We start from the raw sequence: 17119 nt of genomic DNA on the forward strand, positions 1-17119 counted from the left end.
CGTGTGCATCTATTTTTGGTGAATGAGCTGCTACGTCAAGGGGGATTAAAGCAGAGCTGTGACTCCTCTGTGCGAAGCAGCTCAGATCGCTTGTCAGCAATAACTGATGCGTGTCACTTCGGCAACTTGGCCATGTCGGGGGTCTCTGAGATGACCACAGTATCCCAAACCATAACTAAAATAGTCACTAAATCATCATAACTAGACACCAGTGACATTTAATCAGATTTTATTAAAGTAGCTAGTCTAGTTAGCAAACACACAGAGTCTGTGGAGGCTGTGACAACTCTCATCAATAAAAAACAGCGACTCTGTGGGTTTGGTGGGTGAAGTCAGGGTGCTCGAAGCAGGCTGGTGGCTTTGCTTTGGGGTGCAGCGCGGCAGCCCTGCCAGGGGAGTGGGTGCGTTGCCCATTTGCCATGCGAGCTCTCAGGCTGAGCCAAAGCGCTGGGTGAGGTTTCTGTGCTGCCGCCGACCCACGGATGCCCCTTCAGCCCCTTCCCACCTCCTCTCTTCAGAAAATGCCCAGTTACGGGGCCAGAAGGAGGAAACACACGGGTACGTTTCGCGGCACAGGGTGCCACCGCTCCGAAGCCACGACGGGAGCGCTGCCGCGGGGTTCTGAGCCAACTTTAATCTCACATATATGGGAAAAAGGTGCCTGCTGCACCCGCGGACCTGGCGGGAGCCGCGGCCGGCCCGAGCGGCCCCCGGCCGCCCCCTTCCCCCTCCCGGCGGCGGCCTCCCCCCTCCCCGCGCAGCCCCGGGGGCCGGGCGCGGAGCGAAGCTGGCGGCGGGCGCGGCCCCCCGCGGCGGCGGCGGCGGGGCGGGGCGGGGCGGCGGGGCGGGCGGCCCGGCCCGGCGGGCGGGGACATCGCGGCCGCCCCGCTCCGCGCCCGCGCCGCGCCGAGCAGACGCAGGAACGCCGCAGCGGCGGCGGGCGGGCGAGCGGCGGCGGGTGCTGCGGGCGGGCTCGCTCCCTGCCTCCCTCCCTCCATGCGCGGTGCGCGGCCAGCCGCGGGGCTTGCGCAGGTAGGGCCCCGCTGCCGCTCCATGCCCCGGTTGCGCGCGTTCCCCTGCGCTTTTTTACCGCCCCCACCACTTTTTTTTTCCTTTTCACTATTTTTTTTCCTTTTCACTATTATTTTTCCTTTTTATTATTATTATTTTTACTTTTTCCCCTCCGTGTGGGCACCAGGGGCGGGAGGGTTCCTCCTCCCCCTGAGCGCCTCTCTCCCTCTCCCGGCAGCGCGGCGGCGGAGCGGAGCGGTGAGCGGCGGCAGCATGCGGCCGGGGGATGTCTGAGGCGGGCGGTGCGGCGGCGGCCGCGCTGCCCCGGCGCCGTGCCGGAGGCATGCGGGCGGCCTGGGGCTCCGTCTGGTGCCTGTGCCTGGCGGCGGCCGTCGGCGGGATGCCGGCGGCGCGGCGGGGCGGTGGGGCGGCGGCCGAGAGGAGCGGCGGGCAGCCGGCAGGTAAGGCTGCGCGGCCGCGCACACGTGTTCCGCGCTGGGGCGGGGGGATCGGTCGCGGAGGGGGCCGGGTTTAACGGTCCGAGCCCCCCCCTTCTCTCAGAGGGTGGAAGAGGGAGGATGGAGACCGCCGGAGCGGGCTTTGGAGCGGGACTTACAGACGCGGCACCGCGGAGGTGGCAGTCGGGCCGGGGTGATCCGCTCTCGCCGCGGCTCGGCCAAGGCTCAGAGGCGCCCAGGAGGGAAGAACGCTTTTAAACCGATCCCTGTCCCCCAGGAGCCCTCTAAGACCCCGGGTTTGACCCGTGGCTGCGTTTGTAACAGCAGTTGGGGAAGGAAAGATGCCTCCGTACATAACTATCGCTCATCTTCAGCGCACGTCTGAAATGCTCAGGCTGCGTGTGCGCGGGTGGGAAAAGTAAGGAAGGGTCGGTGATAGCCACATCTCGGGAGCAGAGCTGGAGTTGCGACAGCTCCGGGCGCGCACACGCTGGATCGCAGCTTAGTAACTCCGGCAGTGCCGAGAAGGGAGCAGCGTTTCGGGGAAGCCAAGCAAAGATCTCCCCTCGAGTGGCAGCGCTGCAGTTGCAAGTAAAAAAAAGTTAACACGTTGGACAAAAGCTGGTTGTTTTGGGGTTTTTTTAAAGTAATATACGGCGGGTTTGAAACGTCGTGTCTCTCTGATACGCCTCAGCTGCTACCTGAGTCCCTGTTTATTTTTCGAAGCTCTTTAATGGAAGGGAACCCCCTCGCAGCCCCCCGGCTTCGGGATTGCATGGACCCGGCAGAAAGTTTCCATTGTTCAGGAAAGGGTTTGAAGCCTGTTTGCCAAAAAAGTGACAGGGGAATAAATGGGCTTCGTGGAGGCTGGGGGGGTGGGGGCATTACTTTCATACTCCTTTTGGTTAAAGCTATAAATCACACCGGGGGTTGGTTTTGTTTTCAGAAAAGTCCTAATAAAACACCAGATTCTTAGTGTAACTCGTTTGGCTCATTTTTCACAGCCAAAAGAATTGATTTATGGGGCAACATCTCAGCGACTTGGTCAGAGCAGATGAGGTCGGTGTGCGGGAGGAAGCGAGCAGCCTGGGCTGGTCACAGGGCGGGGAAGAGGCAGGAACGACGTGTCCCCAGTTCTCCCTGTTTTAGACTGAAGCGCATATTGGTGCTGTCACTTTGAGCACAGTTGAACCCACTGGGTTGGGGAGCAGCCTCGGTGGCTGCCTCGGAGCTCCCCTGGGTTTCCACCCGCACCTTCAGCCCGTAGCTTGGGGTTGATGATGTGTTCAAGTGGTGCTAAACCCTTCCCGTGCTCTCAGACACCTTTGCACATTAAGGCTTTAGGGACGCTGTTTGAATTGTAACGGGTGGTGTACTCGGAGGTCACATGGAGGGAAACGTCCCTGCAGCGATGTCTGTGAGCTGAGTCGATGGGTTGGGATTTCCAGGGGCTCCGTGGAACTCCTCAGGGCAGGCTCTCTTACCGCTCTGACAGCTTTCTCCAAAGCAAAGGTGCCGCTGTCAAACCCCCCCTGTGCCCCCTGGGAGCAGGATTCAGCCCTGAGCGGAGGGCTCTCCGTTAACCCCGACACCCAGCGATGTCTCCAGGGGTTGCCCCGTACTATGAAGTGCTAGAGGGGGGGCCTGCGAGGGCAGGGGAGCTTTGCCATGCCGGTTACTCTCCCACCGCCGACCACGTGCGTGGGGAAGCGCGAAGCCAACGCTGCTCGCCCAGCTCCGCTCCGAAGCCACCGGCCCCGCCAGCGCTGGGGCACCCGCTGCCCATCCAACCTGGTGGGAAAAGGTTGTGCAAAAGAAACTGTAAAGAATATAAATCTTCGGAGCCAAGTAAAAACACATTTTACTTTTTCAGTCTTTTTGAATTGAATGGTAAAAAACAAATTCTTTCTCCTAGTCAAATGGGCCATGGGGTATTGGCTCATTACTGAGGGTTGTTGTTTGCTGGGCTTTGCATTTACAGTCCAAGGCCTTATTTTCCATAAAGGGGCTTGGAAGGATTTTTCCCCAGTGATCTAATTCTCCACACGGGGCTGTGAAGGCTATAACAGCTACCGCTTTGTGCCTATACTCAGCTACATAAAACACACATTGAAGGGAGGCATTCTGGAGGTATGTGTATGTTTGCTAATATGAATACTCGCTATTAGCGGCGGTGGAGGGGGTGCAGGTTTTAACATCTCCGCAGGGAGGTGTTCGGCTGTTGGCAGGAAGGAGGCAGATGGCGGGGCTGTTGCTGAATAGAAGCTAAACTAAAAACACCCAGGGCCTCATGTGGGCTGAGTTTCTCTTCTCTCCTTTTCTCGGGGGCTGCTGCAGGAAGAACAATGTCAAATTTTTCCCCCCCTTCTTTTTTTTTTCTTCTTTTTTTTTATGAATGAAAGTAGAGAGGCGAGGCAGGATTGAATGTGTATGTCATTCAGGGGCTATGACAGAGATGATTAGGGAGGTCAGTGAACTCCTTTGCAGCCTTGAGCATGCGGTCACTCTATTCAGAAGCCACAGAATAGACATCAATATAAAAAAGCCCGTCCAATTTGCATTAGTATTCAGATAAAGATATTACTTCGTACGATTTGTGAATGTCAAGTAACTCTGTCTGTTTTCTTAGAGAGCAGACCAACGGAAACGGCAGCGTTTTGCTTTTAAAAACTTCTGATAACCAGCCTCTCTCCTGTAGCTGGGGTGTATGTGTCTGTCTGCATACAGTATACGTGAAAAAGGGAATTTCTGGGCTTCTTAGGAATTGTATTGCACTAGTTAGCTGCTAAAGCTGTCTCTGTGCATAGAAAGAGTTTTACAGAGAGCTGCTAACGTTTGAGCAAGTTTGTGCGGGAAGGGGAGAGCTCTCCCAATCTGTCAGGAGCAAGAATCAAAGTTTCCTTGTGCAGCAGTGAAATCAAATTGTCACCCAGAGCTACTGCACAGGCAGTTTTCAAGCCAAAAGAACGCAAAAGGTTCTGTTTCCGGATTTTGTTTAAGTTGAGTGATGGGGCACATACCAATTCCTGTGACTTTTCTGCTTGGAAAGAACTGGTGATTCACTGGTTGGGATGTTTTTCTTCATTAAGCTGATGGTAACCTGGGCTCTTGTAGCCCTCCAGCATGCACCGGAAGGTCCAAGGTGTAGGGTCTGGCGATCCGCGTCGCTTCGCTTTGTGTATCTGAGCGTTTCAAAGTTCACCCTGAAATTATAAGGGTATTGAAGTGAGTGCCAAATGGTGCCGACCATTCCTGGGGCTGGCCTCGGGGTTTACGCGTTAAAACCCTCTAAAAAGAGTCTCATATATTGATGGTGCTTCCTACTTTGTGCCTGAGACCAGAAACCCTTTAGATTCAGTGAGCAGCTCTGAGTAATAGAGTTCTGAGATTAAAAATTGATCCGTTTGTTCTCATTAACAGCAGCAGCTAAAAAAGCTAATTAAGTCTTTAATGTTGAGACTAGCATAATTCACTGAGCAATAAAATAAGAGGACATGAGTAAAGAATGATGAAATATGGCTTCTTTTCTTTCTTTTAAAAAAATCTATCTCTTACCTAGGAAATAGTGAACCAGAAAGTCTGTTCCAGTACAGAGACAGACTCATTAATGTATTCGATACTAGCTGTGTAACATCACGTCTTCTACGCGTATTGACAAGGGTCACTCCAATTAAATCTGAGGATTTTTCCCTTGTAATTAAGACTTTATTAACAATCACTGAGTAGGGAACGTGATGAAAGTAAATCTGAAAATCGTGTAGCGGGGTGTTGATCTGCTAATTAAATCATGCAATTAAAGTAAGCCTCTCTGACCAGCACGTTAACTTTTACGACTCCCTCCCAACAAATCTTCAGCGCTGTTCAGGAAAGCGTACCTGTCCCAAAGCCTGCCTGAGCATGGTTTTTGAGGTTAGGTGAACACTAAAACGTCTCGAGTGCTGCATCCCCACTGCATTTGGACCATTTCCATCCAGTGGGACCCAGCCTGCTGCCTGGACAAAGCTGAAATTTTGTGTGAAGCTGGAGGAAGACCTTTTTCCCCCCTATATAAGGCTGGGAGACAAAATTTTTCCTCTTAAAATATGGTCAAGAAAAGTGAACTTTGATATCCAACTATGTGCTTAGAAAGCTGCCCTCCCTGAAAACTTACTGCATACATCTGCTACTTCACTTAGAGACCCCAAAAGATAATCAGCCCAGTTTCTGAGCAGTTAATAAAATTTCCAGTTTGCAAAAGCGCTTGACCAGGACGTTTCTGACAGTGATCTGTCAGCTGGCACACAGAGCTGTGACTGAAGGTGTTAGCTGAACCTTAATTTCAACTAAGGTTAGGGCATGGCCAGCTGATAGGTTTTTCGGGCTGTTCATTGAAGTGTGTAGGATCCAGTGCAGAAGCCTGGGCATGAGCCTCCAGGCTTCAGAATAGGTGGAGAAGTGGCTGTGTTGTCCTCATAGTTTAGCTTTTGGCAATGTTCAGTATATGTGGGGTAGATCCAGCAGGAATATTATAAATTCAGATATTTCTACTAAAAATACATGTGAAATTCTCTCCCCAGTTTGGCTACTTTTTCCCAGCTAGGCTGAACCTGGTACACAAGACGATAAATTAAACCAACTTTATTTTTATTCTGTTTCCCTGTTTGAAGAGACTTTTCTCTTTTTCCTAGTGTGCTACATGCTTGTAACTTTTCCTGTGTGCTGGGAGTTTGTCTGGCTCTGCATACCTGTTTTCTTCTTTTTTCCTGACCCTTCAAAAAAAACCAAACCAGCTTGAAATTGCCTGCTAACCCTCCAAGCCATTCGATAGCATGGTTTGGTGTAGCTGTTTCAGTGTTTGCCATTTCATCTCTTTTAATACTGGTTAGTTAATAAATTTATTCTCCTTCACAGTCCAGGCTGGATGCCAGAGAGGATGGTGGCTTGGTAAAAATTTTCCATACATCTTTTTTTTTTTTTTTTTTCAGCAAATGGGACTGTGGTTCAGCAAAGCCATTCATGGTATGTGAAAGCAGGCAGCCCGGGCTGTTAGGAGGAGTAAATCCAACAGCACCCCCTATGCAAATTTGGGGCTAAAACCATGTCTTAAGACACTTATGAGGCCAAAAGCACTTAAAATACCTTATTATACCCTGTTTTTTTTTCTTCCTTGGCCTCCTACATAGCTTATCAGTTTACTGTTTGTCCCTCTTTTGGCTGTTTACCTGGCGATGTGGTAAAAAAAATGTCCTTTTTCTCTGAAGTAGAGCTGACTGTCCCGGTGCCCCCTTTCCGATACGCTCACAGCTCGGGTTGCCAAGTGCTGTAGATATGATTTAAAGCCCTGGATGTGTGAAGAAGGGCTTTTATTCCTGTGGTGAATGCGGTATTCCTGGTGTGCTTCCCCCTGAAGTATCTGCTCCTTGGCTTGAATGACCAGGAAGTTTCTGTAATATCAAAAGCAAACAAGAACTGTGAGATATGAGCTGAGTAAAACCCTTGGTAAACTTAGTAGTTAAAATGTGAAAGGTAATCAGACCTAAACCTGCCCTATTACTCTGATAGGCTATCTGGGGGGTTGTCGCGTTCAGGTGGATAGGGACTAGCCAGGGAGTTAAATCAATTTTTTTTTTTTTTGCTGTGACACTCAGGTTACACAATGTAGTAAAGCTTTTTTTTTTTTTTTGAAGAATAGCAGCACAGTCGAGTAAGAAAACATTTCTCCAGTAACCGCTTCAGTTTCAAATGTATTCATCTAAAAAAGGTGTGGTATTTATTGCAAAGGGGGAGGAGGTCTTGTGTGCTGGCCTTGCTTTCTCACCTCCAGAAAGCAGGGGAAGATAAAGAGTTGGTTAAAGAAAAAGGTTATATTAAAACTTGGAAGGAGATTTCTTTATCGTGCAGAACTGTATGCAAAACAATTACCATGTGCTTACACGTTCAGCATCTGTGAGATTTTGGGGCTGTGCCATTTCTGCAGGTTGCGAGGGGTTAAAAGTATTAATGACTCAGAAGCGAGAAGGGTTCCAAATTTTCGGGTGAGGAAAGGACGCAATCTAGGATGGCTCTCTGCGAGCAGGTGAAGCTTGGCAGGCTGCGGTGCGTGCTGAAGGCGCTCCTCCCTGGGGACGCCGCACCATGAGGACCCGGAGTCGGTATTTGCGCCCAGGGCTTGTACTGTGAGCTGTTGAACTACCTGAAAATGTCAAGCTGACACATGGCAGCATGTTGGTTTGGGGTTTTTTTTCCCTCTTTTCCTTTTCACCCAAGGAGCCAAGTCATCGCTATGTCCCTTAGTTTGAGCATAAGATAAGGTTTTTAGGGAGAGGAAGTACCAGGTGATCATGGTGCACCACGGCATGCCAGAGACCCGCACGGGGGGCTTCCCAGCTCCTGCTGTTTGGTGACTGATGGAAGTATTTGTCAGCTTATCTTCATTTAATGCTTTTGCCCCCCAAAGTGGACTGTTTTGTAGTTATGCCTTTATTGCACCAAACTACCTTGTGCTGTTCACAGGGAATCTCACTAAAGTATTTCAGCTGATATAGTTAAATCAGTAAAGCTTTGGAGACCGGATCATAGCTAGGTTGTAAGGACTGGGCTAGAACCCAGTGGTAAGGGACTAAAATGGAGTTGAAGCATTTTGGAGTTGACCTGGGGTGAGCTCAATGTAGGGCAGTCAGAAAAATAGCTGGGTATTGCTTAGGGGTCAAACCTTGTGGTGGTTATGTGGTGCGGAGGTGAGCTCTCACTGATGCCAAGAGAGAAGCAATGCAAAGTAACAGGCAAGAAGTGGAGAACTTGACTGTGGTAGAGCTCTGAGGAGGGTGATAAGGATGGGAGCACCTTGGAGGCTGCTCTTACAAAACGCAGGTGGCACCTGGCCTCTGTGGAGATGGGGTGCACATGTGGTCCCTGTAGCAGGACCCACGTCCCAGGAGCTGTCTGGTCCCCTGTGTTGCTGGTGGTGGCTCTGCAGAGGGACTTACTGGTGGGGTTCACTGTGGCATGGGACAGAGGAGAGCATGGGAGGCACTTAGCGTGTTCCTGCTCTGGGCCCCATGGGGTGCCACACGGTAATGTGCATCAGCCTGGACTGACAACTCATCCTCTCCTACTCACTCCCCTTGGGGAAGGCAAAATCCGCATCTGTGGAGGCTTTTCTTTTGGGGGCAGGGAGCCACGGGAGATGTTCCTGGGTCTGGATGATGAGACCAGCCCTTATCAGCCTTAGCCTTTCCCTGTCAAAGAACTGAAAAGCTCCCAAGAATTAGATTTTTAGTTTTACTTTGGTACTTGGCAGAGCTTGTAAAAATCCTTCAGGGCAAGTTTGGCTCCCGCTTCAGAGGTTTGTTGCTTTGTTTGGGGGTTTTGCTGTTCTCTGCTGCTTGTAGTCCTGTGAAAATAATAATGAGGTCCTGATCTTGTGCCTATTGAATCCTAAGCAAAAAAGCCCCCATTGATTTCTAAGGGAGCAGGCTGAAGCCCTTCACAGATCGTGGTGGGAGCAGCTATTTAGCATAAGCAGGGATTGTTTGGCAAGTTTTCTAATGACCCAAACATTTTAACAAGCAGAGGAAACTCGGCGGGTAAAAGGGCTCCCCGGTTTGGGGGTGGGGAGATGCCGGGTGCTGCTTCGTGGGGGCGATCCCTGGGGCCAGCTCTCTGTGACCCCCTTCCTCTCAGCCTGCTGTAATGCAGACCTTCGCTTCTTCCCAGCTCGGTTTTTATAACTCTAGCTTTGATGCAAGCCGGTGGCAGCATCGCAGCCCAAACGCAAGCGCTGGAGACGACGGCGACGGCCACCGCCCGGGCCCCCCATGACTCTGGCGCGAGTCCCACGTGGAGCCGAGCTGCAGCGCCCACCGCCATCCCCTCACGCCTCGTCCTCATCGCCATCGTATCAGTGTCGGCCAGCATTAGCCCCCGGCGCTGTGATCTGCGAAGCCGCACAATACGCCGGGGAAAGTGTTAATAATCCCCCGTGGGGGTCCGCGGGCGAGCGGGGCTGAGCCGGGGCTGAGCCGGGGCCGATGCTGCCCTGCCTGTGGGCAGGATGGGGCCGCTGTGGCTGCTTCCACGGGGACAGGAACCGATGGAGGAGCTTTCCCAGGACGTCACAGGCAGGCAGAGCAAGGGAAAAAGAGTTTTCTCAGAGAGTTAGTTTTTTTTCATATCCCCGCCTTTCATGTCCAAACTCAAGCACAAGAAATTCCTTCCCCGCAAAATATTTCAGCAGCTTGTTTGGAGTTAGGTCTTGAACTAACCGGTGATTTGATTTCTGTTTAAAATTTTTTAGCTTCTCTATATAGATTCCCCCAGGCAAGCGTTTCGTTTCCAGCCGGCAGCAGGATCTGTGCAAGACAAGCACACCGATTCCCTGAGATATGCTTTGGGAGATGGAGGTATCGGAGCTAAAAGTGAAGGGGAAAAACCAGTTGCAGTGGGAAGATTAGGGAGTTAAGAGTGTGCCCTGACAACTAGCATGTGCGACCAAAGATAAATCCTCCATGAGCCTGTCTTTAATTAAAAGAATGATTGGAATTAGGCATAGTACTGTCTCTCCTGATCTGTATCGTGTATCTGCGAATAAAGCATTTTTGGGGAGGGAGAAGAGAAAAACACCAGATTTTAATCTTCCTTTGGTAGCCGATATGTCTGCCTTTTGAAAGGGCATATTTCTCCCTGTCTTAAGAGTACCCAGGCTTGTTGACAGTAAACAACTGTCACTTGGCAGTTTATGAAAGAAGAAGAATGTTTGAGAAAACATGTCCAGTTTAAATAGTTATGTTAATAGGCTGGGGATTCATGGAGAAGTGGGGGGGCTGGTAGATGGAGGTGCATAAATTAGCTGGTATTTAGCACGTAAGAGATGAACTGCAAGTGAATGCAGTTGGAAAAAAAAAAGAAAATAAAAAATACATTCGTTTTACAGCCCGTGTGCTATGCATGATCTCACAGCTTTCTGTGAAAGCATTTGTTTTGTATTGTTTTTTTTCCCCAGGGAAAACTTGGAAGGGCCCTTTCTTGCAGGGTGCGATGAGGTGGGCCCCGGGTAGGCCGAGCCTCGGGGCTGGGAGTCCCGCGCTCCCGCTGACCGGCCCTGATGCTGTTTCACGCTCCACAGGCTGCGCTTAGACCTTGCAGCCGCCCTGACGTGTCCTTCGCCTTTGCTTCGCGGAGGGGATTGGACGAGGAGATGGCAAGAAAACTCTGCCTCCCAGTTTGCGAATTGATTAATTACAGAAAAGAAGGAAAAGAAGTAAGACACGGCAGATGGTGTCCTCTCTGCATCCCTGCCCAGAGTTGCTACAAATCCATCACCCACCTTCTTCTGAGTTAAACCCTCATGAAAGTAGTGAATGATGAGCCAGTGTAAAGCATTTATTCCAGCTTGGCCCAACAGCATCAGTGTCAAAAGCATAATGAGTGAGGGCCTGGTGTCAGGCACTTGAAATTAAGCGTAAAAACAAGTTTCAGGCTTTCCAGGCTCCTGATTGCCCTGGCTTAGGAACAAGGGTATAAGCAGCTATTGGGGCGTGCTGATGTTAGTCTTGAAGATACTGGGTCAAGCCCCCCTCCTGCACCCCCAGCTCCCATCCTAGCTGGGATACAAAATAAATACAGTAAATACTCCGGAGTTTAAATAAACACAGTGTAGATACTGTGTTACAGATACTCAACCTTTCTTTCAGCCTTGGGAATCTCAGAGTGGGGCACCTTGACAGCGGCATCTTCTCTTGCCCTCGTTTCAGGTAGAGCAGAGAGAGCTGCAGGAGCAAATGGGAATGCCCAGAGTATGGACGAAAGGGTCACACTAATTCTCTTCTGCCAGTGATTCAATTAGTATTGCCATTACTTGAACAAGGAGGCGATGGAAACCCAAGCCTGAAACCTCCTGCCACAGAAATGCTTTGACATCTGACCGGATAAAAAGGAAAAGAACTCCTAGAAAATGTTTATTGGGTTGTACTGGGACTCCAACCTATGTATGAATTAGCAACGGAATGAGATTTCTGCCTCATTTTTATGTGCAGGCGTGCTGGCACCTTGGGATTTGAGAAGGCAGTGGGCTTCTCCATCAGGAAAGGCTCGGTGAAGGGATGAGGACCACAGAGGTGGGTGGGGGGCACAGCAGGGGCTCTCCTTTGCCCCGTCTCCCTCCATGCAGGGGCAAAAAGGGGCAGGTTTGTACTCGCTGCTCCAGTTTCAGGGGTGAGTCACTGCCCGCCTGTGCTGGATCTGGTGACCCGCGCAGTGTAAACCCTTCCTGTGAGGAGCCGTCTGCATGTTCTGGACAAGGTCATCTTGTGGGTGGAATGTGTTAGTCCTGTCAAAAAGGGCCTGGAACCTCCTCAGGTGCTTTCAAAATATGTGTTAAATGTTTGAAGTGGAGGTTTTGTCCTCCTCTGCCCCACTCTTCCCAGTGCATGGCAAACGAGGTGTGGACAAGCAGTGCAGTCTTTGCAGGAATAACTTCACCTGGTGCTTGAGCCTGGCCATTTTGGGGATGAGAAGGAGTAGCTGGAGGAGCAACACGTGGTGTCTCAGGGCAGGGAGGAAAGGAGATGACCCTGAATTAGCCACCAGCCCTCGGAAGGGGAGTGGAGGGGCCAGACCCCAGGTTTTTGGTCACTCAAAACCTGGTCTCACTGCCGTGGGCAGCTCTTGCTAGCCCAGAGAAGTTGTGGATGTCCCCTCCCTGGCAGTGTTTAAGGCCAGATTGGACGAAGCTTTGAGCAACCTGGTCTAATGGAAAGCTGTCCCTGCCCATGGCAGGGGGGTTAGAACTAGATGATCTTTAAGGTCCCTTCCAACCCAAACCGTTCTAAGATTCTATGATTCTTGCTCCGTGTACGGGTGTATACATAAACATGGATAAATAGGTATAAATACGTGGGGAGGCTGTCCACCTTCACTAGTGGTTGGTACAAGGTGGTGGTTCATCCACCCATCCCACCCAAGGGACTGTGGCTGAAGCTTCAGTGCCTGACTTTCAGACAAATCCAGCCCTTGAGTAGCTGCTGGGGTCAGTTTTTATCATCCACATTTTCTGTCTGCCAGAGAGAAGTGGCTGTTTTCTTTCTCCCTTGGCCTGCCTGTTGCAATGACCATCCTTGCTGTCGCAACAGCGTTCATCTCACTTGGACACTTGGGTGCTCGTTTGCAGAGAGAATGAGGTTTTTAGAAGTGTTTCTGGTGGGGGAAGGAAGGGAAAAGCTGGGGAAATCAGACTGTGGAGGATGGGGCAGGTGTCCAGAAGTGCCTGTGGAAGGTCCCTGGCTCGTGCAGGCAGGACCAGCCACGTCCTGCTGCAGGCCACTGGAAATGGCCCTCTGCAAAGAGTCTGCATTTCCTTATGGCAGCATTAAAATAGCTGTGTATAGAGATGTTTAACCTGCTTCTGGCATTACTGGAGCCTAACGTAGTACAATTGGTAGAAGATGATTATTTGGAGGCATTAAAACTGCTTGTGAACTGAGACACGCATGACTTCCTTGAGCTCTCTCTCAATTTATTATGTGCAGTCCAAAACCTGCTGTAATAGATACGGTTGCAGGAGACCATGAAAAGGTCCGCTGTGGTGAACCTGATGCCCTGCTGTTGCTGCTGGAAATGATAAACCGCGGTGTTTGGGTCGGATGGTATGCGGTGCTCTGTGCGTGTGCGCGTATGCATGGAAGCCGGTAAGTCCTGCTAATTTAGGGATTGTTTTCCAAGTCTGTTTTCTATAACTCCGTAGACTTAATACAAATAAAGAGCTGACCAAATTTCCTGTGAGAAGAGCAGAACAAACACTAAGCATGGGATTTCAGTGCAGAAAGGTGAAAACACAAACGTATACAGAAACAGCAAGTCAAACAAGCTGAAAAAATATTGCAAGGTTGATTTAACAGAGCAGTGAACTCAAAGCTGTCTAATCCCTTTAGCAGCCTTCTTTAAAGAGGAGAAATAAAAGAATTTTTGACATCCACTTTTCTTTTGCCATCTCTCCCAACTCTTCCTAATAATGCTGAGGGATAATCGTTGAGTTTCGCACAAGGACAGAGCGTTGCGGCTTTAGTTAGATGCACTTTCGAAATAACAACATCTTCGTTTGTCATTTGTGACTTTAGATGAAAGTGGATCAGACTTCCCAAAAGGAGATTACTGTTAAACTTCTCCAACTTGGGTACCTGGCACCTAAATCTCGCTGGAGGCACTGAAATGACAGGCTTGGTTTTGAAAGATGCTGAGCCAGGTCAGGCTCTGCATTTAAATTGCCTAAGCACTCTTAAAATCTGGCTATTCATTTTGATGCCTAGATATGGATTTCTGGGCTTAATCACCAGCCTTTGCATTTCAAGTGTTTGACCTTTGTTTTCTTTACTAAGCGTGCAGACAGAGAGGCCCCCAAATTATTTTTTTTTCCTTTTACACAGCTGAAAATGGCTAGCAGAGAAGACTTGAATTTCTGCGTCTTATTACTGAGAAATAAGGTTCTTTGAAAAATACCATTTTATGTAACTCCAGGGAAACTTGCGAAAAGGGGAATATTTACTTATTTTCATTCACGTGAACATGATCCGTCATATATCTCAAAGCCACAATCAGTTGGAAAAAACCCCACCCAAACTACCCTAAACCTTTGCCCTCTCTTAATCCGTGTACAAGAGGGTTTTTTTTTTAGATGTGCTTCCCCCCCTCCTCGAAATAGAGGCAATTGATAGGCTCATAAACAAATACCAAACATTAAGTCCTAATCTCCATATAGAGGAGCCTGACCCTTTTTATGGAGAGAGAAGGTAGAGGGAGGAAACGGGGCCAGGAGTTTGAGGTTTAATGCTTATTAAAGTTTTAGTGGGTGGGAAAATGCAATCAATAAATTTTGTTTAATGCCTCGAAACTGGTGTTAGTTTTCACTAGCTACACTGGAGAGTAGTTTTCATTTTGAAAGTAGGACGCTTGTAGTTGGAATGACAATTAATGTGGAGTGAATATGGTCCCAGTTGGAAGCTGATTTTTTGAATAGCATGAAAACTCCCCCCACCTCCCCGCCTTGGCTCTGGAGTAGGGTAGCTTCCGTTTTTAATTAGCGAACCAGGCAAAATTTAGCTCATTGTGTGTTTCTGCTGCTTTGGCCCAGTGGATAGCTTGGATTTCTCCATCTTGCTGTCATGAGGCTGTTCTTTTTATTTTTTTCTCCTTCAGTTTTGGTGTGGGGAGGAAGGCGGGGGGGGGCTTCAGGATACTTAGGATTAAAGTCATTGTTCGGGGGTATTTGCAGCCAGCTGCCTGCATTAAATGAAGATTAGAAGGAGCGCACATTAAAAGTGCAAGGGAAATGCAGAGGAGCTGGGATTTGGGAGCTGCATAGCTGTGAACCGAAGGGGAAAGGTTGGGGCTTTATGGCAAATTTCTGATGCCATGTGATCTCAAAGCCCACTTCAGAAAAGCATCACAAGGAACTGCCAGGGCCAGACCTGCCTGGGAATTATAAAGGGACCATGACTCTTTGCATCCCTTAAAAAGTTCCTCTGAGGTAGACCTGAGCTTTTGGGCCTGGTGAACTTATGTATTGTTTACAAATTCATCTGCAAGTAGCAGTTAAGAGGTGGTGAATGTTTTGCTAGAATTCACTAAATAGCTGAAAACCCACCCAAAACTCCAAAAGTAATGAATTTTTGAAGGATTTTAGGAAGGAAATGAGGGTGTAGAGGAGGAGCCCAGAAAAAATAACTCCAAAGAATTATTCAGCAATGCGTGCTTATTCTTTTAAGGATTTATAAGAAAGCTTAAAAATATTTCCAAAGATTCAGCTTCTCTCCTTTTGTTATGCTTTCTGGAGCACTCATTTGTGTAATCTGTCATTGTTGTTGCAAACTTTGCTAATTGCTTGATGCGTGTCACCCACAAAACCCCACTGGGTGACCTGGTCCAGCAAAGCAGGAGGGATGGCATGGTGCACTGATGCTGAAGAGCATAGGTTTGCTCAGGGCCTCCACGGTTTAGCAGGACCCAATCCTGCTCCAATGGAGGCTGGGGACAAGCTTTGCCCAGTCCGTTGGAATGCTGGGAAGCCTCAGTCTGTGCCTCAGTTTCCATAGCTGCCTCCACTGGCTTTGGAAAGGGGTTGTGGCAGTTGCTTGCTGTAAAGATGAGGTTTGTTTGGACCTCCTCAGGCATGAAGAGCAGGAATGTAAAAACATCAGCGGTTTTGTGGTGGGAGATGTCTGTTGAGATCAAGCTGGAATGCCCCTGCTGTGCTGTGCAAAAGCTGGGGCCAAGTTGGCCACCGTTCTTCAGAGGCAACAAGAGGCAGACACCAAAAGGACGATGACCCATCAGCACAGTCTCTTGTGGTCCACCTAGGATCAGCCCAGTGGGTGTCTTGTCACTCTGCCTTGAGTAGGGAATGGTCTGGGTTGACCATGTTTGGCCACTGCGGTTGGGTGAGGTGGGCTGTGTGACATGTGGGCAAACCATCTGCGAGGATGCACTCACCCACATGCCAGGCTGGGACTGGTGTCATCCCTGCCATGAGCGTGGGCTGCTGAGATCTGACACAGCTCATTGCTGCCCGCCTCTTGAGTAAAGCACAAAGGCTTCAGTGTTCAGGAGAGTAGGTACCATCTACATGGGCATCCTTGAGGTGCTTCAGCATGAGCCAGGAGCTCTCATAGGACACATGGAGTAGCAAAGCCTGGGGAGCTCAGCATCCCCATGCTGCCAGGCCTCCGCTCCACTGCACCCTGTCTTTAGGGACCACTGATGAAGAAGTGGAGGACATTTCATCTCAGTTCTTTTATTTCTGTTAAAAAAAATTAAGGAATGCAGAACTGTGAGATAAATAGGTACAGGCGGTGGTTGCTTTGCTCTTTTGTGTTTTGAGTGGGGAACCAGGGAAAGTGTTTGATTTCAGAGTCTGGCCAGATTTTGAGGAAAACCCCATCACTGCCTGTTCCTTTAAGCCAGCAAAGCCCCAGCTGAAGGCTGTCTTTTGGGACACACTCTGCACTCTCAGCAGCAACCAAAGCTTTGTGTCTCTTGGGTTTTGCATTCCCATTCTTATTAGGTGTAGCCAGGAGACCCCTTTGATTTGTTCTCTGGGTTTTTTTTTTTTCTCCTCAGGACTTTCCAAGTGCCACAGGGAAATGCTCCTGACCAAAGTGTTTTTGTAACTCTTTTAGCTTTGTGATGATTTATTTCTTCTTCTAAGTCTCAGCATCTGAATTGGGTGCTTGGAGAAAACAGTCCATTAAAAGGAGGATACTGTAGAGTCCTGATGAATCCTGTTTTCTACTTGGCCGGTGGAACAGAAAGCTAATTGCCAGTAGTAAATCCATTCAAAGGAGGGCTGGAAGGAGGGAGAAAAGCTAATATTCCTCCTTGAATGCCATTTAATCTCTGAAACCTTTCATGCAGATGTAAATTAGGATTTGCACAACAGAGTCAACAGTTGCTCCGTAGATAAGGCAGATTTGCAACATCTGCTTTTCCATTTGAGAAGCTCTTCCAAAGTCGCTGTCGGGGATAGCCAAACTAAATACTAGAGATTTTTTTTTTCCTTTCTGTAATCTCCTGTTTATGAAGAAAGCTGCATATGACAGAACTTAACCTGGTTATCATTCTGCTGATTCTCTAAGGAAAAGGTTTGCTTTCCTCCTAACACAGATCTAAAAAAAAAAAACCCC

At 49.3% G+C, this 17119-nt stretch overlaps 1 protein-coding gene across 1 annotated transcript in view; it reads left to right on the forward strand.

The window, feature by feature from the left end:
- The first annotated feature begins 1297 nt into the window (after positions 1-1297).
- The window catches only part of FGFR3 (fibroblast growth factor receptor 3), a 55870-nt gene continuing 40048 nt past the window's right edge, over positions 1298-17119 (forward strand). The window contains exon 1 of the mRNA XM_068402579.1: positions 1298-1472. Coding sequence (XP_068258680.1) covers positions 1298-1472 — 175 coding nt within the window. The remainder of the gene's footprint in view (positions 1473-17119) is intronic.

This window comes from Nyctibius grandis, chromosome 6 (assembly GCF_013368605.1).
Source record: "Nyctibius grandis isolate bNycGra1 chromosome 6, bNycGra1.pri, whole genome shotgun sequence".
Classification (NCBI taxonomy): Eukaryota; Metazoa; Chordata; class Aves; order Nyctibiiformes; family Nyctibiidae; genus Nyctibius; species Nyctibius grandis.